Genomic DNA, 23,744 nt, shown 5'->3' on the forward strand with positions numbered 1-23,744 from the left:
CAAAACCTATGCAAACCCTTGATATAATTTTTTTTAGTATTATGATCCAAGTAAAAAGGTATATAATACGGAAGCCATTTATTACCATGTCAAATAAAAAACCATAAAAGACAAGTTTGATTTAATTTTATCTCTTCAGTATAAAACTAGTAACTTAATTGTGAGGGGGGGGGGGGGGGGTACTGGAATCAGGTTGTCCGTCCGTCTGTAGATGCAATGGTTTCCGGGTTCTAAGCGTTATCCTATCGACCTACAGTCACCAAGACAAAGATGTTCCCTATCAAATTTGCGGTCCAAAGGTCAAGTGCACTGGACATTGAAGTAGCATATAAATATACATTAATTAAATAAATGAATTCAAATTTATAACTTGTATAAGGTCAAGGCATATATCTTAATGTACTATTTGTGTTGATGGGAATTTAATATTTTAGTATCTTTGGCTGTAAAGCAAGAACGACATCTATGGTTGTACTAAAATCTGAAAATCTCTATTTATCATAATCAAACACAGCTTCTAACATGTGCTATCAATCATGATTACACCAAATAGATCTAGTGCATCATCTGGGGGGGGGGGGGGGGGGGGGGGGGATTGAACATGGTGTATATATACACATAAGTATAGTTTCATGTACCCACTCACCATGTATACAATTGATATTCATTTAATTCATATTTAAACAATGCAATTTAGTCCAAATGAAAAGACACAAACATGTGCTGAATGATAAAATTAATTGAATATTTATAGGTTATAGACTTTGTATGGGAAAATATGACGACCGAGTTTTTGGCGCGTAGACGGACCGAGCTTGCGAGGTCCGTTCGCGACAAAAAACGAGGTCGTCATATTTCCCATACAAAGTCTATAACCTTTTTATTATATACTTTCAATTTCATTTAGAAACTAACAATAATTTTATTTTTAACAATAACTATCGGTTTAACTGAGTAGAAGATGAAAAACACGAAAAATTTGAAAATTAACGGCGTAGAAATTTGATTGTGACGTAATGTTTGCGGGCCGGAATGTTTCCGGGCATATATCGTGTGATATATGCCCGCAAACTTTTAAAGAAAAAAGAAGAGATGAAATTGAAAGTATATAATAAGGGTTAATACTTTATAATTACTAAATACCGTTACACAAATCGTCATTCAAATCGTAGCATCCGTCACATTGAATCATTTACAATTCATGAAAACTTTCGGAGCGAGTCAAACTTTTCAAATAATAATCACAGTACACTGATATGGCACGCTATGTAACAACGAGACGGTCCCAGAATCGGCCTAAAAAGGTGCAGTCACCGCACGCGATTGCAAAGCGTTGCACGAATGACGACGCTATGTATAAAAAATTATTGTTACACTGTGCATACCTTCGCCATTTCTGCCACTGTATGTAACATACTCTCGTTATTACACATACCGTGTCGTATCAGTGCACTTTTATTTTTGCCAAAAAATAATAATATAATAGGACACAGCCTTCTTGTTCATGACGTCACATAACATAACGTCAAAATGGCACAACGTTATCGTGTATTGTAACCTATACTGTATTTACGTATGTATTACATAGGCGCTACCCAGCTTAATTGTTAAAAAAATATATATATCTACTATACTATAAACATATAGTATAGTAGATATATATATTTTTTAACAATTAAGATGGGGAGCGCCTATGATGTATTATATAAAAATAAAGCTTCTTACGGACATAAGATAGTCATTTTATAAAAACATATACCTTATTAAAGACCTTTGAGGGATATCTTTTAATTTGAACACGGGGCCAAATTTGGCCCCAAACGCACTGAGTCCTTTTCACATATTTTTTTTTTAACAAAGTTGGTGTAAAAGTTAGAGAAGTTCTGTCAGCAAGCACCATTTCCAAAATGGTTCATAAAATCTCGAGTTATCTTTCTTGTCATTAAAAAAATGTAAACAAAGATGGCTACGAGTAATACAAGTGGCGACCACGGATTTGAGGATTTGTGTACGTTGTATCCTGAAGAGAGAGAGCCGCTGATGTCAGCGGAAGGTAGGGCCGTTACCACAAACAGAGAATTCTATTTATATCTAGATTTTCATTGTGTTTACTGTATATATACGTACTTAACTTAAACAGTTTACAAAGTATCACAAAACAGCTGATATGTTCAATACTTCCAATAGCAGACATTTTTGAAGAATACTGTTAGTAGTAAGTTTTTACTTGATAATATGAATCTGATTTTAAAAGTATCTATATTCTAGTAATAGAATTAGTTGATGAGGTGTGAATAGCTTAATTAGATTTAATTGGTTTTACTTGTATGAATTTAAATGTATATATATATATATATTGTATGTATATATATTACATACTAAAATCCATATCATATGTCATATTGGCCCGAGTGGCCCCATGTCAGCCCAAAGGATGGATTTTGGCATGTAATATTCTATTTATCATATTCCACAATTTTTCATGCTTAAATAATATATTTCATGCAAAATACGCATGCAGCACGTACAATTGTCACAATTTCAGTCACTTTATGCAAAGCACACATATTCTAATAACTATGTTTCCTTGGTATGTCTCTAAATTATGTACTCACAATTACTTTTTCAATGTAAAGTCCAAATAAGTCTTAAATTTTGCTGTAGTTGAATTATATAATAAGAACAAAGTGTAGGGGGAAAGTTGAATTGACCAATTAAATATCCACCCCCACAAGGAAACACAGGCAATGTTTCCCCTATATGAACACCTAATTAACACAGCTGAGCTAGCCCCAAGCATTCACCGTTATCTACGTATTAGGTCCAAGCTGAAATAATTATGCATTTATACGATACCACCACTTTGAGATATCAAAAGTGAAAAACGATGAAATTTGTTTTACAGGACCCAAATTTCACTTTCAGAGATCGAGAACTTCTCGAGATCAAGAGTAAATTTGCTTAGTTATATAGAGATAAAAATTGGGACCGTGATTTCGATCTATTTGAGAGATCAAGAACTTCAAAAGATTGAAATTCAAGCCATCAAGATCGAGTCACATATATTGTATTAGAGTCCCGACTAGTTAGTAGGTTTTCCAAATTTTATCCAGAAATTTTATGTATGTGTTATAATACTCTAGGGTCCTAAGCCCTTTCTTCCCATTTCAATTATTATGAGTTGCAAATTCTCAGTAAATATATCACAAACATAGAGATGAATATGGCTTCATGCAGTTCATCTAAAAAAAAAAAAAAAACCCACAAATTAAAACCCCTGCTAGATTCAAACCCAAGATCTACAGATTAGCAGTCGAAACGATCTACAAGATCTACACATCAGCAGTCGACAAGATGTACACATCAGCAGTCGACATGTTAACTTACTGAACTTACCCAGTTTGGCAATTAGACTTAAAAGGAGTATACAAGTATTGCTAATATTTATATCTTCATTCATGTTACTTAAGGAAGTCAGTCATTATGATTGAAGATGTGTGTTAGCGGCCCCCTTCAAGACATTTTCCTGCACTCACTGGACTCAATTAGTTGGTCCCATAGACCCTTATGCTTAGTGGACCTACCCCCATTTCAGAAATTTCTGATTATATTAATTATAAGCAGAGGTACTTGAAAGTTAATCAAATCTTTAAAGACATTTAAATTTAAATTTCAGATCACAAACTTGTAAAGAAAAGGAAGCATCTTGGAGATAGTTTACCAGTTACCTTAGATCCTGACATTGCAAACAGACGTCCCAGGTCTGTTCCTCCCACGGAAGTTGTAAAGGTTCTAAAGGAGAGAGACATAAAGTATCAGTCACAGCCTGTAGATTTAAACCCAAACTACCTTCCTGTGGATGGTGAGAGTTTAAGGAGAGGCAAAGTTGAAAAGCCTCTGTTCGATGCGGATAAATTAAGGAAAGAAAAGCAGAAAAAGTTTAAATCAAAGTCTGTAGAGATGTCTGATGCCTGGTATCCAATGGGGGACGAAGGTGGGTATCAGCCCAGACCGTCAGCTAGGGAGGATCCCAGAGGAGATAGAAAACCATACCAGTCAATGCCCATGCTAAACACAGACAGGGGCTATGAGCCAGGGCCCTCACGAGGAGAGGATTCACCTAGACAGGATAGAAGAAGACAGTACCAATCAGGCCCTCACATTGACACAACCGATGATCCTTACCGGGGTTATGACAGGAGAGGTTCACCTAAAGCAGATAGAAGGCAATCTGGACATATGAGAGAGGAGGACAATGAGTATTACAGAGAGAGGGATTTATCTCGTGATGATATACACAGGAGATATGAATCTGACCGTCCAGTGGATATGGACAGAAATTATGAGCCACAGGGAGGACTGCAAGGGAATGGAAGGATGTATCAGTCTGCTCATGGTGTTGATTACAGGTAACAGCATAATTAATGTCAAACAAGGATCACAATTCTATTTTGTAGGGACAGATGGAATCTTTCAGTAGTACAAGTCTGGGATTGGGAAATTTCACCAAGGGGACAAGATCCACAGTTTAGGTTGAGGCTTTACCAAGTTCTAAAAAGCAAATCTTGTTCCAATGGTGGAATTTTTCTATTCCACTAAAGTAAATGAAGGATTGTATTTGTCACATTTTAACCACAGTTTAGTAATGCAAATTATGTGTCACTCGGGCAACTCTCTTTTATACGTGATGGCTAAAGATGATTAATTTCTGATACAAAAATCTCTGCCTGATTTTAAAGATTATTTTTCAGAATGTCACAAGCAATTATCCTAGTTATCAGATTAGATTTCCGATGTTTGGTAGCAGAAGACAACACAAAAAAAATTCACAGTACCATTTATTTCATCTGCCAATTTATATTTTATGCATCAATCTCCAGGCACACACATATATATATGTAGCAATGGGTGGATGGGTGCTGTGCCCCCCCCCCCCTCCCCCCTCAACTTTTTTTGTCATTTGATGTACATATTGCATTATTATCACATAGAAAGTTAATGTTATATTTAGCTGGTCACTTTTTAAATAACGGTGAAATTTGTAGTGGAAATGCAAGGCTGAACTGATGAATTGAACCTGTGTACTGAAGGATAAACTCCCCTCTCCCCTTACCATTTTGGGGGCTCGACAAAACTGCTTTTCTAATTAACCAACTATTTTCTTACAAATATGAAGGTAACTTTTTGTCTCCATTTGCCCCTACCCTCCCACTTTCAAAAAAACAATGCTAAGTGCCTGAACTCACTATATTTGATAGTTATGAGTGTTTGTTAGTTTCGTATCAGCGGAGCCCAAGGACTTTAGGTTTGCTTTCTGACTGTCAGTCGTGCCGTCCGTCCCTTTGTCTTTCCGGTAAATAAGTTTTCCACACTTTTTTTTTATCATACTTGAAAATATTCATTTTATATTTATGCCCCCACCCGCCCTCAAAGAAAAGGGGCATATTGCTTTATGTCGGTTGGTTGGTAGACCACACGATATCCGCTCAATATCTTGATAACCATTTATTTGATTGTAAGGATATTTCATGTGTAGATTGGTTATGGTTAGAAGAGGACCCCTATTGATTTTCAGGTTCAAGGGTCAATCTACTCTGGACATAGGAAGTACTGTCCGCTCACTATCTTCAGAACCCTTTCCTTAAGAGACATCAAACTTGATACATTGGTACATCCTAAAGAGTAGATGACCCCTATTGATTTTGAGGTCAAAGGTCAAGGGTCAAACTGAACATAGGAAGATACTGTTTTTGCAATATTTTGAGAATCCTTTGCTAGATAGACATCAAACTTGGTACACTTGAAACCCTATTGATTTTGAGGTCAAAGGTCAAGGATCAAACTGAACACAGGAATATACTGTCTGTTCAATATCTTGAGAACCCTTTACTAGACAGACATCAAACTATAGTTACATTGGTACACCCTAAGGAGTAAATGACCTCTATTAATTTTCAGGTCACATGGTCAAAGGCCAAGTGTCAATCCACTCTGGACATAGGAAGATATTGTCTACTCAATATCTTAATTGTTTTGGCACTACAATCAATTCAATGATGCATGTGTATAACCTTTTTCAATTTTACCCCATGGGGGCATAATATATTTTACAAACATTTGTTGATACATTGCTTTATCATGACAAATTACAGATCAAGTTTGAAATTTGTTCTGGCGATTCATTGATTATTTTGCTAAGTTTTGACCCTCAGTTTTCATCATTGACTTGGGGCTGGTAGAGGACATGTATTGTACTTTCAGAATGCTTGTTTAATGATAAGTTGCCCATGTTAATGTAGAAAACTGTGACAGAATCAGACACGAAATAATGATTCTGATATTCCATATTAGACAGGCAGAAAGATCATACCCAAAAATAGTTTATACTTTACATTTAAACTAAAAAAAACCCAAGGCTGTCCCTCAGAAAGCTATATCAATTTGAAGAAAATACTATATATGGAATACATAGGGAAACATCTTTAAAAATCTTCATCTCAACTATTAACAGCAGGGCCATGATTAATCATATTTAGATGTTAGTATCTCCAGGTAGTTCAAATTCAAGTTTTTAAATTCAGGGACCGTGGGGGTAGGGTGAGGCCACAATAGATCAAAGCTTTATATGGGAATATACAGGAAATTAATTGAAACTAATTTTTTTCAAGAGGAGAAAGGCCACACTAAATCAGATCCAAATGCAAAAGTTCTCAAGTTATGTGGATTCAAGGTTTTTTTTAATGCCCCCGCAACTATGGCAGGGGCCAGATTGTTTCATCCCGTATGTCCAAAACTCTTACCATGCTCATATTTTTTTGATTGAGAGTGATAGGGCTCACATTTTTCATATGCGCATTCCTGGTGACGAGACCTTATAGGGTTTGGTACCAAAGTTTTTAACCTTGTGACCTTTTAGTTGGACCTACTTTTAAGAAAACCTAACCTATTCAACACCTTTTTAACTATTAAAGTAGTACTCTCATAATTTGCATATGAATTCCTTATGGTACAGCCTTACATTTCATACATCATTGTCGACCTTGTGAGTTTGACCAAATTTCAAAACTTTATAACCAGCTTATACTCATAATTTTTTAATGTACAGACCCTGAAGCGTGCTACTACACCTCCAAAGCGTTTCGTTTTGTTCCGTGCGAACCGTTCACCGTTCCGTGCAAATCGTTTTGTGCAAGAATCATTCCGTGCATGATCAAGCCACGCCCATAGAAACGAGCAGTTTGTTCAAACCACGCTCTTAGAAACGTACAGACCATGCAAGTCATTTCGGCATGGGATGTAGGACAGCTAGGTAAACATTGTTGGAAATTTGACCAATTATTTCAAAATGTCTCTAAGACGGACTTTCAACAGTGAAAATCTGCAAATAATTGAAGAAAACAGTTGATTATAAAACCACCAACCAGATCAAAATCCGATACCATTTTCTCACCCTTGGTAGTTTCTAGATCTAGCAAGTGCAGAGACATGTATATCTCTGCCCTCGTTATCTTTTTATTTATTTATTTTTTATTTGTGTATAGGAATAATTTATTTGTCTTGTTACATTTGTATGATCAAATTTCTCTTTTTTTTTAAAACAAAAATATTTTCATTACAATCGTTTATCGGAACTGTCTGCATAATGCAAAGACCAACCTGTGTATAACTTGTATATTCTACGCAAATTCCAAGGTCCTTTTTTTTTTCCACAATAGAGATAAGTTAATCCGGGTATTTGAAATTAACATTTGTACAGAAGGTGTGAAAATAGGCAGGGGCAATTGAAATATGACAAAAGAGGTGTTTATACAGTGATTTTTAAAGGCCCATTTTGGGTCCGAATTTCGGCCCTTTCCCCTCCTAAAAATTGCCACTTTTTTCCCAATTTAGCTTGCATTTTTCCCAATAATAAAATTTGCAAGAAAAACGTATTTGAAAAAAATAAACATTCGATGTGAATTATATACATAAGACTTAACAAAGAGTTATGGAAATGATGATTTGGATAGAATAGTTGAAAATTTTAGAAGGTTAAAGAAAATTAGATGTGTAAAATCATTTTCATATGAATCATTATCTTTTCTTTCTCAACCTTTTTTTAATATCTAGAATACTGCAATAATATTGAAACTATTTGAACCAAATAATATCGAAAAAATCAAAGCGTGCAGGCCATGACACCTACCGTATCGTGCAGACCGTTCACAAAGCGTGCAAACCACGCCTACAAAGTGGTCAGCATTTCGTGCAAACCGTTCACCATTCTGTACTGATCGTTCAGCGTTTCATGCAAACAGTTCACCGTTCCGTGCTAGAATCGTTTCATACCGTTCTGTGCAAGTGGTGTAGTAGTACGCTTCAAGGTCTCTAGATTGATAGGACTCAAATTTTATCTACATTTCTTGTGATAAAACTTTTTCTGTACCAAAGTTTCTAACTTTGTAACCTTGACCTCGGAGTTAGATCTACTTTTATGAAAAAAATTACTTATTCAATATCTCCTGAGGTATAGATTTCTTATTGAAAGACCTTTTATTTGATACCATGTTAGTTTGACCTTGTGACCTTGAAGTTTGACCTACTTTATAGCAAACATATTCAATATCTCTACTATTTAAGGTAGAGCCTTCATAGTTAGGTATAGATTTGTATTGGCAATTTCATTCCATGATCTGTGACCTTGACCCTCTCCAGAATAGCAAGGTCATGTTAATCATATTGATGTTGAGGCATCCCCATGTTGTGTGAATTGAAGATTCAGTTTTGTTGTACCCTTTAGGGCTAGGTTAGGGCCACAATATAGTGTTTTAGAAATTCATGGGAATAAAGATTGGGAATTTTTTTTAGGAATCACAACAACAGAGCCAAGATGATTTAGGTGAGTGATGTGGCCCATGGGCCTCTTCTTCAAGTTGAAAGTTAAGTAATATTCAATGTAGAGAGTGCGGAAACAGAATAGTGGGAAGTAGACTAGACTTAAGTCAGGTCTTAAATTCTTAAATTAAGTCTTAAATTATTTTCATTTACAATTTTTCATTGAAAATCTTGATAACTGACACTAAACAACAGTAAACTGTGTGACTTAATTCACCATAATGTATTTGTAAACATTTTAGATCAGATTGTAATGAAAGAATGTGTCTTCAGGAAGGGGGTGGGGTGTGATTACAATATGTAATTGTGATCTCTCTCTCGATCCATCTACATATTTTAAGTATTCCACCCTCTTTTTCCATCCATAATGTCTGTATATTTATATGTTAGATAAAAAGATTGAATTACAACTTTCAGTGCATGATTAAATACACAAAAGATATTTTCTGTGTAGAAAAGACAGGGAGAATAACAATGTAAGTGGCAGGAGAGAGTATCAGCTGTCAGAGGTTTTCCCAAGCATCAACAGTGCCGATGGAAAAGGGACATTAATCCGCCATCGCAGAAAGTCAAGCAGAAAAAGTGGATTTGGAGAACCAGACTATGATGACGAGGAGGAAGTTGATGGCAAAACACTGCCCAGTCAGAAGGCCATTCAGCGAAACCGCACAAAGTCAATTAAAGTAAGCTATTGAGTTCTTTACCAGAGTTGTTGCTAAGTATTACCAGACACAAATTTGCATTGCAAAAAATTTCTTTGCCTCAATAAAACATATCAACCATTTAAGGAATGAAGCTAATTTTGACCTATGTTATACGATATATAAGAAGCGTAAATTGCACCAAGTTACATAGGTCAAAATTATCTTCATTCCTTATAATTTAATGTAAAAAGAGAAAACTACACTGTACAAGTCTTCATTTATACAAAAAAGTAAACAATCACTTAGAAATAGAAATCACTTGCACTGCACAAGGATTCACTTAGCAACAGACTGAGGGAGTGTCTATGCATAACCGTAGCATGTACTTTATTAATCAAATTTGAAAGCGCAAGGTGGTGTTTTCAACGAATCCTGATGTAGACTACATATGTAGGCCTAATGTTTACTGCGCAATGCAAGATCAACTTTTAAGATGCTCCAACAGAAAGAACTGGAGAGTTGTTTAATTTTTTAAAGAAATCTAAACCCGACATCACACAAAATACGTCATGCACCAGAAAATGCTACATGAATTGCGATTTTTTGACTTTATAAAAAGTTTTAAACTAAATTATAACTTACCATTACATATGCAGCATTGTCGCCTATTAAATCCGACAAAGTAAAATGTAAACAATTCACAGAATAATCCACATGTCATTGATTCAAATGGTGTGACGTCATCTAGTATATGTACATTTTGTAATACATGACGCATTATTTGCTTTGATAGGTGGATCAAGCAATCCCTCAAGTGAAAATATATTTTTGATAAAACAGCAAAGTTGCAAGCACTTATTATACCATTATTTTGCAAATGATATCGTTGTGTCAGAATTAGTATCCAACGAGTTTTACCGTTAATGTTTTGTGCGCTTACAAGTTTAAAAAAATGTGCGCCTTGTTTAACATCGAGAAAAAAGTCAAACAAATGTATTTTATTCTGCACGGCTTGTTCTGTTGATTTTTTCTTTCATAGAAGGCCTACAATTTAACAGTGCTACAATGAAATTTTGAAAAAAGAAGTAGTGCCGTTTTGGGTTGTCCTCATAGCAAGTTACATTATACAATATAAACTAAAAAATTTCGGTGTGCTCAGCCAATCAAACTGCGTATTACAAGAAAAATTAAATTATTGGGAGATAAATATGAGGCTATAAAATTTGCTCTTTAGTGAGTACCTAAAGCTCTTTGAAAGTAGGATATAAAAGATAAAATTATTGAAAGCTGATGTTAATTGGGACTGGTTCATATGTGATGTGCATCACATGTATATTTAAATATCAGTGATAAAATTATAGCCATATGACTCAAATTCACAGATTTTAAATGTTCTGTAGGAAAGAAAAAGGGAACTGGAGGAAGAAAAGAAGACAAACCCCAAACCAAAGTCACTGGCTGAAAAGTACAATGAACTAAAAGACAGGGGAAATATTACTGCTGGAGATGTGGCCACAATTGTCAGGTCTGTGTGTGGGTTATACTGCCAGGGTACACTCTGTCTACACAACTGTCAGGTCTGTGTGTAGTTTATACTGCCAGAGTACACTCTGTCTACACAATTGTCAGGTCTCTGTGTAACTTACACTGCCACTCAAGGTACTCTCAATCTAGAGTGTGCATACTTCATCATTCCTACATTATACACCAGCTTCAAATTCTGTGATAGTGAGTTTATGAGTAATAAATTTCATTTTTGAAAGAGCTTCACGAAAAGTATGCCGGTGTGAAGCATTGCAGTTCATACCCTCATGTATTTTCAAAATTCAATTTTTTTTTCATACTTTTTTTTCTATTTTCATTTCTGTTGGAATTCCCAGCCATTAAGTAGATGTATTATATTTATGAAGTAGCTCTGTGTTCATACATGCATTGTTATGCCCTCCTTCAAAGAAGAGAGGCATGTTGCTTTGCACATGCTGGTTGGTCGGTATGTCAGTCGGATAGTAGACCACATGTTGTCCGCTCAATATCTTGAGAACCATTCACTTAATCGTAATGATATTTCACATGTGGGTTGGTTATGAGTAGAAGAGGACCCCTATCGATTTTCAGGTCAAAAGGTCAAGTGTCAATCCACTCTAGACATAGGAAGACACTGTCTGCTCAATATCTTGTAAAGATTTCAAAGTCAAAAACATTGGAAATGTAAACATTAAGGAATAATTGTCTAGTGTTTTAATTTATGATGTTAATAAGTTGATTTATGCAAATTACCATGTGTTTCAATTGACCTTTTTCGTAAAAAAAAAAATCCAAACAAAAAAAACCCAGATAGTTATTACATATATTAACATTATTATTGATTTATATACCCCTATCATTATAAGAATGATAAGAAATAGTAATTATGCTTTCTTGTAATTTTCATTCACGGATACAAGCCCAGTCTTATGCCCCCAATGATGTGTATAATATACACCATTTTTAAAAAATATACTTTAATCTTTTGTAAATAAAACAGACGACATGCACATTTACATCTTAAATTAGTAAATTTAGTATGGAAGCAAATTATAGATTCACAAAAACGTATTAAAAATTTGTGTAATGAAGGAAAAACAATACTGAACTAGCTAGGCTGTTTCACCACCTGTTTCTGTTTATTTTTTATCACGCCTATTTCCCACCAGTTAAAGGTGTATGATCCATGAGAGACATATAGATGCAATAACTATTTCGTAGTACGTACTCTGACAGACAATGATACTGTAAAATGTAAATATATTCTGAACAATCCCTTGCTAGTGTTCATTGTTTAAAGAAAAAATAATAAATGTCATACCTTGTATTTCATTATAATTAAGACATGACGTACATTTCCTGTGTAAAACTATTGCAGGATTGATTGGTGCATTCAGACACAACAATTATTTTAAAAGAAACTGTACATGAAATTAAGGTGAAATTTTAACAATATGAAACAGTTTTTTTTTAAATTCAAAATGAAAATATTTCAATGTTTTTTCTATATACATGTGTATCAATATTTGTATTTGTTATAGGGAGTCAACTATGACACGTATGAATAAAGTGGTTGGAGGAAAAGAATCCAAGGTGATGCTTAATTATTAAGTGAACTGTGACAGTAAAAAGTATAGCATGCTGATTGCATCAAAAGTATTTTCTGTACAGTGATAAAAGATGCAAGAGTAAAAGAAAACTGCACATACCAGGAAAATATGCACACAGTCTGTAAGATTTTTACACAAAAATGCTTGATGATATTCAGGTTTGCACTAATAATGTAGAAATATGAACAAACACGAAAGGTAAAACACGCAAACGTTGAAATGAAAATCACAGAAGCATATCAAATGTGGATATTGCTGTGCACATCATTAATATATGCACTGAATATTCATCAGTATTACATATATAACGTTCTAAAAACTTAACGACCGTGCCTATTTTCCTACAATTTCATTTTACTCATTGTTTTTATACACCCCGCAACAAGTTGTGGGGGGGGGGGGGGGGGGGGGGTATACTGGAATCGGGTTGTCCGTCTGTCCGTCCGTCCGTCTGTAGACGCAATGGTTTCCGGACTCTAAAGCATTATCCTTTCCACCTACCGTCACCATATCATACATATGGACTACCCATGGGATGAAGATGTTCCCTATCGATTTTGGGGTCAAAAGGTCAAAGGTCAAGCGCACTGGACATCGAAGTAGCAGTATGGTTTCCGGGCTCTAAAGCGTTATCCTTTCCACCTACAGTCACCATATCATACATATGGACTACCCATGGGATGAAGATGTTCCCTATCGATTTTGGGGTCAAAAGGTCAAAGGTCACGCGCACTGGACATCGAAGTAGCAATATGGTTTCCGGGCTCTAAAGCATTATCCTTTCCACCTACAGTCACCATATCATACATATGGACTACCCATGGGATGAAGATGTTCCCTATTGATTTTGGGGTCAAAAGGTCAAAGGTCACGCGCACTGGACATCGAAGTAGCAATATGGTTTCCGGGCTCTAAAGCATTATCCTTTCCACCTACAGTCACCATATCATACATATGGACTACCCATGGGATGAAGATGTTCCCTATCGATTTTGGGGTCAAAAGGTCAAAGGTCATGCGCACTGGACATCGAAGTAGCAATATGGTTTCCGGGCTCTAAAGCATTATCCTTTCCACCTACCATCACCATATCATACATATGGACTACCCATGGGATGAAGATGTTCCCTATCGATTTTGGGGTCAAAAGGTCAAAGGTCAAGCACACTGGACATCGAAGTAGCAATATGGTTTCCGGGCTCTAAAGCGTTATCCTTTCCACCTACAGTCACCATATCATACATATGGACTACCCATGGGATGAAGATGTTCCCTATTGATTTTGGGGTCAAAAGATCAAAGGTCAAGCGCACTGGACATCGAAGTAGCAATATGGTTTCCGGGCTCTAAAGCATTATCCTTTCCACCTACAGTCACCATATCATACATATGGACTACCCATGGGATGAAGATGTTCCCTATTGATTTTGGGGTCAAAAGGTCAAAGGTCACGCGCACTGGACATTGAAGTAGCAATATGGTTCGGTTTGTCATGCCATTTGTTTTTTACACTCAGAAAAGAGGTAGTTTATACCCATTACCAACACCCTTTGGGAGATTGGGGTAAGCGGGGGGTATTCTTAGTGAGCATTGCTCACAGTACCTCTTGTTGTTTTTGTTCATGGCACAATCGTAAGTAAATATCACATTCCATCTGCAGAATACACGGTTTTGACACAATCAGCATGTCATAGATTTGTTTAAAAACTTTTTTTAGCTGAATGATTGTTGATGATATATCTATGTTTCCCCTCTTTCAGGGGGAGGCATTGTTTTTGTACTTTCTGTCACAAAATCTTAGGAACGCTTCTCCTCCTATATGGCTTATCGGATAGACTTGTAACTTTGTAGAATGCTTCATTGCCATTCGTAGATGTGCATATTGGTAGGATAGGAGGATCCAATTATTTTCCTAAAAGTTATATACATCTGTAGGATCTTAGAGGGGTGGAGGATGTAAAATAGCTTGTGAACACTTCTTCTCCTATATGGCTTATCTGATAAATTTGAAACTTTGTACAATGCATCATTGCCATTTGTAGATGTGCATATTGGTGGGATAGGAGGATCCAAGTATTTTCCTAAAAGTTATAGTGGATTTAAGAAAGGTGGAGAATTGTAAAATAGCTTGTGAACACTTTTCCTATATGGCTTATCTGATAGATTTGAAACTTTGTACAATGCTTCATTGCCATTGTAGATGTGCATATTATTGGGACAGGAGGATCCAATTATTTTCCTAAAAGTTTTAGTGGATCTAAGAGGGGTGGAGAATGTAAAATAGCTTGTGAACACTTCTCCTATATAGCTTATCTGATAGATTTGAAACTTGCACAATGCATCATTGTCATTTGTAGATGTGCATATTGGTGGGACAGGATGATCCAATTATTTTCCCAAAAGTTATAGTGGATCTAAGAGGAGCAGAGGATGTTAAAATAGCTTGTGAACACTTCTCCTATATGGCTTATCCGATAGACTTAAAATTGTGTATAATACTTCAATGCCATTTGCAAATGTGCATATTGTAGGGACAGGAGAATCCAAATGTTATCCTTAAAGTCATAGTGATTCGGAGGGGTGGAGGGTGTAGAATAGTTTGTGAACACTTCTATGTGGCTTATCTGAGGTAATAATATCTATGTTCCTGCTCATGCTTTCTCCTTCATACCATGCAGTACATTAGGGGAGGTGGTTTCATTTGGAGCACTTCCAGTTTGGGGAGCTGGGGAGACATTTGTTTTTCATAAAAACAATCTCTAGTTAATATTGATTTTTAGCTCTTCTGAGCCAAAGGCTCAAAGAGCTAATTATATGGCCATAAGTCTGGCGTACGGTGTGTGTCAACTTTTTGGAAAAAGGGCTATATCTCAAGAACCCCTTGGCCAATTTTTGTCAAATTTGTCACAGGGTATCCTTGGTCCAAGGGCTTTCATTTGTACTAAAACTAGGGTTGTGACCCTTTAACAAGGGCAGATAATTAAGAAAATGCAAACAAAAGTAGTGGTTGCTAAAAAATCTTCTTCTCAAGAACCACGGGGCAAATTATCACCAAACTTATGCATAAGGATGAGGATAGGTTGTAGATAAAAAAAATTGTTCAAGGCATCATCCTGGGGCAAAGGGTGTGGTCTCAAGGTCACTTCAAAGTTGACCTTAAATTTTGTTTTGTTAAAACTTTGATATTTTGCTTAGTACAAGGACTAGGATCATCAAATTTTGTCAGTTGATGCATCTTAGGACCTAATATTATGTTGTCTCAAAAGTAGGTCATGGTGACCTACTTTTTGGATTTCTCAGGTAATTATTATTAAATGGATTTTGATGCATATCTTGGACACTTTTGAGCCTATGATCATCAAAAGTTGTCAGTTGATGGATCATGGGACCTTGAAGTGCGTCATGTGAAAAGTATGTCACCATGACCTACTTTCTGAATTTTATGGCTAATCATTTATGAATACATTTTAGGTTGTTATTTCAGATACCGAGAGGTTTAGAATCATCAAACCTTCTAAGTTGATGCATCTAGAGGCCTCAAAACATATTTACCAAAAAAAGTAGGTCATAGTGACCTACTTTTTGAATTTTGCAGACATTCAAATTTCACATTTTCAATTTTAGATGCATATTTTGGACACTATGAAAGCTAGGATCATCAAACTTTGTCAGTTGATGCATCTCGAGTCTTCATAGTTTGTTGACCAAAAAGTAGGTCACCGTGATCTACTTTTGGAATTTGACGGCTATATTTTAATATTTCAGATACTATTTGACTTACAATCATCAAACTTTGTCAGTTGATGGGTCTTGAGTCTTCAGAGTGTGTTGACCAAAAAGTAGGTCACTGTGACCTACTTTTGGAATTTGACGTTTATATCTGAATATATCAGATACTATTTGACTTCAATTATCAAATTTTGTCAGTTGATGCATCTCGAGTCTTTGGAGTGTGTCGACCAAAAAGTAGGTCACTGTGGCCTTCTTTTGAAATTTGATGTCTATATTTGAATACTATTTGACTTGTCAGTTGATGCATCTTGAGTCTTCAGTGTGTTGACCAAAAGTAGGTCACCGTGACCTACTTTTGGACAGTTACATTTAAATTTTCAGGTACTATTTGACTTAACATCATCAAACTTTGTTAATTGATGAATCTTGATTAGTGAGAATTTTTGCCTGTTCTACAATGTATCAGAAGAGTGATTCTAGGCCCATGGGCCTCTTGTTAGATATTTCACAACATTTATGACTCTGTAGTATTGAAGAAAGATAACTGCATAGTTATTAATCATAAGATACTTCATTCACTGATCAGGATGCACATTTATAGAATTTCCACTGTTTTACACAGAGGAATTGACAGTTTTATGTTTGTTCATTTGTCATTCTTTTTCATAGAAATGGCATAGATTTAAGCTGAAAAAGAAGGAGTTTTTGGACAGATTTACCATATGGGCAGGAACCCTTAAAGAAGTGGAAGGTATGATAACCATTGTCTAAAGAATATTATAGAAGACAAATTAAAGAAAATTAGTTTTACATTTTGCTATTTTTTTATGGAAAAAAAATTTGAAACCTTTGTATTGCTTTAGATTTATATCAGGTTAAAAAACTATGAAAATATAAACTCTTAACTTTGACAACGTACAACACAGCATCACATTGTGTCAAGAAAATAGTGATATTGGACTCGTGTTCTATTTATAGGTGAATATGGGACAGCGGTGATGACCTATTTCCGTTTCATAAAATGGCTGATGTTTTTGAATGTCTACATAATGATAATAATGTTCTGTGTAATAACTGTCCCCTACCTGGCTCTGGGTCCAGGTAATTTCAACTCGTCACTGACAGATGTTAATGTGTCCGGATACAGAGAGGCCATTAGTTGTACAACACAGTATGAAGTCTATCACAAAAATCTCACAGACTCAGAAAGTTTAGGTCAGCAAGTTCTGGATTTCCTACAAGGCACTGTAAGTTGGCATGAATTATATTATTATTATTATGGTTAATGATTATGAAATCAACATTGCTTCAACATCATACATGTGCATCTGTAGTGATAGTCCGAGAGGGAGATGTTTTGTATATTTGTGTGAAGGTAATTAACTTTGATTTAATATAAGTAGGCATTATTTATTTAACAGGGCTGGATGGAGAGGAAAGTGTTATTTTATGGAGTATACTTCAATAAAACGTACACAACCAGTGACAATGACACATACACTTACCACATGGGGCTGGCCTATATGCTGGCATTTGGGGCATGCTTTCTGGTTTCCTTCTTACTCATTGTTAAAAAGTAAGTATTTATCACCTTGTCAAATCATTCTAGATTGTATAGTGTTTGGGGCGAGATCAAAAGATCTGTGTTGGATAAAGATATGAATTCAAATAGTTGGGGGGAGGGGATAAAAACTCCCATAAGTTTCTATCATCTGACATACAATCCAGATTTACCCGTTAGTGGAAAAGGAAAAAAGATGAGTGACTTTTAAAAACCACATAGCAATATTACATTTTAATGAACATTTAATAGTTTTAATGTACACACTTTCATTGTGAATAAACAGTAGAAAAGATATACAGAGTGTTATTTATACTTGTTATATTTTTACTTGTTAATTAATTAGTTTCAACATTCATCATTTAGTTTTAAGGGGAGAGTCTTGGTGAAAACTATGTGAATTTAGTTTTTTGTCAGACATTGAACTTTTGATATTGCCCCTTAGTGTTAGATAGAGTGTAAAATGGTTTCAAAATTTATTTTTATACTTTCGTCTTTAGACAGGAGTATTATGGTACAGCGATGTCTGTCCTTCAGACTGTTTGGGTTTTTTTGTTTCTATTTTCATTTCTCTGTTACATAGCAAGCTGAAACTTGGCTATGCTTCTTTGTGGGTCACTCTAGATCTTGTTGCAATTTTAATCCATTTCGACCTCTCTTCCAGGAATTTTGCCCCTTTATTTAAGGTTATGTGATTTGTTCGGCTAACTCCTCCCACAATTTTCAAGTGAGGACCTTCTTATTTTACAGAGTGCTTGTATGGGTATTTAAAATGTGCATGTTGCAAGGATTTTGATTTTCTCCAATTTTTGAGATGTTGAACGTAGTAAGTTTTGAGGAAGTATTACATAGAGAGTGATTTGTCGATCTATCTAAATCCTCCCACAGTTTTTAAGTGAGGGTCTTCTTATTTACAGAGTGTGTGTATGGGTATTGAAGATGTGCATGTGGCAAGGAATGTGATTTTCTTCAATTTTTGAGAAAATTACAGGTTGTTGAACTTAGTCTGTTTTGAGGAAATACTATATCAAATAAAGGACATTGTTTGTCTTTTTAACTCCTCTCACAGTTTGGAGGCTAGGGCCTTTGTAACTAAGTTGAAGATATGTATGTTGCAAGGAATTTGATTTTCAGAAATTTTTAAATTCCTTTGATGATTAAAATAAAGGTCGTTGAACTTGGTCAAATTTGGGGAAATCTTTTACACACAGAACTTGTAGTTTGTTTATCTACCTCCTGTCAAAGTTTATAAGCTAAGACCTTTTATTCATATGATACAAAGCTAGTATATCACAGCTTGATGATGACTGATACTACCCTAAGCAAAAGTTCTACAAATCCTGGTGTAAGAAAAAAACCTTACATAATTTTTTCACTGGTGTATTATGGACCATTTTTGGTACTCTTGTTTTGGCTTTATAGCAATTTTTAAGAAATACGTCTTCTCTTATCCAGGCAATACCTGTTGCCTCTTCCTTACTACAGGAATGTGGATGTAGGGTTTTATGTTGGATAAATCTTTAAATTGTGCACACAATGCTATTCTCATGCAATTTTTGTACACAATATTTTCTGGTACTTATATGAATAATTTACTGCTTTCAGATTCAGATATCTGATAATTTTTGTCACTCGCGGCAATGCGGAAGGGGACACAGAAATACTGGTGTCCGTCCGTCACACTTGACTTTGTGAAAATAATTCCTCAAAAATTGCTCAGGGGATTTTGTTCAAATTTTATTGGATTCTTAGTCACCATATGTAGTTGATCATATTGCGCCACCATTTTGATTTGACAAATTTTACTGGGATTATGGGACTTTGTTGAATTTGTACATGCTACCAATCTAATTAAAATAAGATGTTAGATCCGCTCACATACTCGCTACACAAACATCTAACAACATCCCACAGAGGGTCACGTCAGAGGTCAAATTTGAAAAAGTAACCAATCGCTACAAAGGCGAAAGTGATATCGGCATCCAATGAGAATCATCATTGTATACTGTATTTGGTTACTTATTAAAGCTGGCGACCGAAGAAGAAATGGAAGCGATTAAAACCGCTTTGAAGATATTTGATCTCGAGGCTTTGAAAAATGAACAAGAACAGATACTTAAATGTCTTTTTTGCTGAAGTATACATGAAAGGATCCCCATGTTGCCATAGTTTAAAATTCAAATAAAAACACGCGATAAACAAGTCACGATCGTGGGTGCCGCCATTTTTTCTCTTCCTTACGTAAACAATACATGGAATTGTGGGATAATACCCTATCGATATGAAGCGAGAAATTTGATTGGCTGTTGCACATTTGACCTCTGACGTGACCCTCTACGGGATGTTGTTAGATGTTTGTGTAGCGAGTATGTGAGCGGATCTAACATCTAATTTTAATTAGATTGACATGCTACACTATAGGAACACTTTGTGGACACAACTCCTCAGAAACTGCTCAATGGATTTTGTTCAAATCTTGTAGGATTATTTTAATTTGACAAATTTTACAGGAGATATTGTACTTTGTACCTGCTACACTATAGGAACACTTTGTGGATGCAACTCCTCCAACACCGCTCAACAGATATTGTTAAAATTTTGCAGGATTGTTTGTCACAATATGTAGTTGATCATATACCCCGTGATTTTGATTCTAAAAATTTTACAGGAGTTGTGGGACTTTTGCTCTTCAGATTTTTTTTGCGACGGTGGAGGACACATGGCTATACATGTAGCAATCTTATTCTAATGAGCTTTTGTTTGATAAACCAATAAACAAATTAGTTAGTATACTTTAGATTTAATTGATAAATATTGTTGAAAAGATTTTTTAAAATCATTTTATGTTGGGTTTTTTTTTTTTTTGCTTAATCATGTATGCTATTGATAAACAGGAAAGCAAATTAGGAAATATTGAAGCAGGGATAATCTCAAAAGTAGTTCAGACCAAAGGTTTTGTATTCAACAGGTGTTTGATAGAGCTATAATATATCAAACTAGTGATATGCACCACACGGAATCATTAAATCTATTAGATGTACATGAAATGCTCATTAGTTCTAGATCTGATAGTATTGCTACCTGTACACCTGACTCATATTTTGTATTCTCAGTGCCTCTAAGAATGTGAAGGTATCTTTGGGATCAACAGATACTGTGGCTGTTTACAGCAACAAGATAATGTGTGGCTGGGACTTCTGTATTAGCAAGGGAAAAGCAGCCAAAGTCAAAAAAAGAAACATCTTCACAGATTTAAAAGTTTGTAACTTCTTTAGTGCAGTATGTGTAACAATGTGCAGCAGATGGGTAACGATAATGGGTAATGATATGCAACGCGTGGATGTGAATTTGGAGCAGACACAGTTAAAATTGAATTTCACTTGGAAAATTTCTGTGGAATCATTCCTTTCAATTGTTGTCATGGTGTAAGTTAATATCCACACATTTGTTGCCCATTAATTTGTTACTGTTATACAAGATAATGAATACAAAAATATTATATAAAACAAAAATCTGTCTTGCTAAAGCTGTTCATAAAATGAACATAAACTCTTGGTGTGATTTTATTTTTGTTTTTATAAAGGCTGAGCTGAATGACCAACGGAAGGAGTGGCGAATGCAGGAACGATCTACAACTGAATTAGCTCAGTTGTACCTGGTGCGAATCCTGATCAACTTTCTAGTTCTAGCATTACTGGGAGGAGCCTTGTACTTAATCACATTCACTGCTGAACAGATGATAGAAGTAAGGATTTATTTAATATTTAGCTCACCTGAGTAAACTATTGCAATTGGTCAGCATACAGCATTGTCCGTCGTGCGTTAACAATTGATTATTATACCCCCCGCAACAAGTTGTGTGGGGGGGGGGGGGTTATACTGGAATCAGGTTGTCCGTCTGTCCGTCCGTCCGTCTGTAGACGCAATGGTTTCCGGACTCTAAAGCATTATCCTTTCCACCTACAGTCACCATATCATACATATGGACTACCCATGGGATGAAGGTGTACCCTATCGATTTTGGGGTCAAAAGGTCATAGGTCAAGCGCACTGGACATCGAAGTAGCAATATGGTTTCCGGGCTCTAAAGCGTTATCCTTTCCACCTACAGTCATCATATCATACATATGGACTACCCATGGGATGAAGATGTTCCCTATTGATTTTGGGGTCAAAGGTCAAGCGCACTGGACATCGAAGTAGCAATATGGTTTCCGGGCTCTAAAGCGTTATCCTTTCCACCTACAGTCACCATATCATACATATGGACTACCCATGGGATGAAGGTGTTCCCTATCGATTTTGGGGTCAAAAGGTCAAAGGTCAAGCGCACTGGACATCGAAGTAGCAATATGGTTCGGTTTGTCATGCCATTTGTTTTTTACACTCAGAAAAGAGGTAGTTTATACCTATTACCAACACCCTTTGGGAGATTGGGGTAAGCGGGGGGTATTCTTAGTGAGCATTGCTCACAGTACCTCTTGTTTTTAACTCCTTTTTGATAACTACCATTCCAATTCTTCTCAAATTTGGTATGAAGCATCTTTGGGACAAGGATGACATAAATTGTAAATTTCAGGACTCCTTGGTCCTTATGGATGGGACAAAAATTGACAAGTATTCAAAAATCTTTTTCATTACCGTACAACTCCACGTCTGTAAGAAAAACTAAGTGCATAGTGATGTAGAACAGGAAGGCCTCTACCAGAATTGTAAAATTTATGGTCCCTGGGGTAGAGGTTCTGACTCCAGGGTGGGGCCAAACTTGGTATATAGTATTTATGTGTAAAACATTTAAAAAACATCAAAACTTTAATGCTATTGATACTAAATGGAAACTAAACGGATATTTAGAAGGAGTAGGTAGTCTTTACCAAAATTGTAAATTTCATGATTCCAGGGTAGGAGTTTTGGTATCAGGGTGGGGCCAAAATGGTCAGTGATTAAATGTGTTAACAATTGAAGATTTTTAACTTGATAACTACTTTTTTATATCTTTTCAAATTTGGAATGAAGTATCTTATGGACAAGAAAGACATAAATTATAAACCTCTGGGGCCTTAGGGGGTGGGGCAAAAACTGCAAAAAATTGACCTATTTTCAAAAATGTTCTCTACGACCGCACATGTGTAAGGAAACCTAAATGCATAGTGATGTAAAGCAGAAAGGCCTCTACCAAAAGTGTAAATTTCATGCTCTCCGGGATAAAGGTTCTGACCCTAGGGCAGGGCCAAACTTGGTAATATATAGTATACATGTGTAAAACATTTAAATGATATCTTCTTTTAATGCTTTTGAAATTACTTAAGGAATGACTTTCATTTTAAGGCCCAAGATACAAGTATAACTTGGTTTGGGTCAGTTTACACTTTATAATCCGCAAATTGGACTATAAAAAGGCGAAAGCTGACCCAAACCAGGTTATGCTTATATAATATGCCCCAAATTAAAGTCATTCCTGATAATTTAATGCAAGAAACAAAACAAAAGTACTAATTCTCATTCCTAGAAATGTACAAAAATACTGAAAAATATAAATCACTTTAGTCGTACAGTGATTCACTTAATAATCATGACAAAGCGTCTAGCTGTGAAAGTAGCCATATTAGTTCTACGGAGTTTTAATCACAGAGAGACAATCTGACATGCATTTTAATCTTGTAAAATATGCATGATACAGTTTGTGAGTGGGGTGATGTCATTATGATAAAATGTGACACATGATTTTTTTTAAATTTTTGCTTTGTTGAGAGGCGGATCAAGCAATGAAGCAATTTCCCCCCTTTCCCAGTGAGAAAT

The 23,744-nt window shown here is 35.6% G+C and overlaps 1 protein-coding gene across 2 annotated transcripts in view; it reads left to right on the top strand.

Annotated features, from left to right (window-relative positions):
• Window positions 1-23,744, top strand: part of LOC125669032 (transmembrane channel-like protein 7) — a 43,679-nt gene that overhangs the window by 925 nt on the left and 19,010 nt on the right. Inside the window, exons 1-10 of one of the 2 annotated variants that reach the window (XM_048903476.2) lie at window positions 1,936-2,053; window positions 3,677-4,409; window positions 9,329-9,557; window positions 10,919-11,043; window positions 12,584-12,635; window positions 17,054-17,135; window positions 17,363-17,631; window positions 17,806-17,960; window positions 21,059-21,203; window positions 21,529-21,690. In XM_048903476.2, the coding sequence (XP_048759433.2) occupies window positions 1,963-2,053; window positions 3,677-4,409; window positions 9,329-9,557; window positions 10,919-11,043; window positions 12,584-12,635; window positions 17,054-17,135; window positions 17,363-17,631; window positions 17,806-17,960; window positions 21,059-21,203; window positions 21,529-21,690 (2,043 nt within the window). In that variant the 5' untranslated portion in view covers window positions 1,936-1,962. Of the gene's footprint in view, window positions 1-1,935; window positions 2,054-3,676; window positions 4,410-9,328; window positions 9,558-10,918; window positions 11,044-12,583; window positions 12,636-17,053; window positions 17,136-17,362; window positions 17,632-17,805; window positions 17,961-21,058; window positions 21,204-21,528; window positions 21,691-23,744 lie in introns of those variants that run through there. The other variant, XM_056162863.1, reaches the window with a different exon arrangement.

Source organism: Ostrea edulis, chromosome 4 (assembly GCF_947568905.1).
Source record: "Ostrea edulis chromosome 4, xbOstEdul1.1, whole genome shotgun sequence".
NCBI lineage: Eukaryota > Metazoa > Mollusca > Bivalvia > Ostreida > Ostreidae > Ostrea > Ostrea edulis.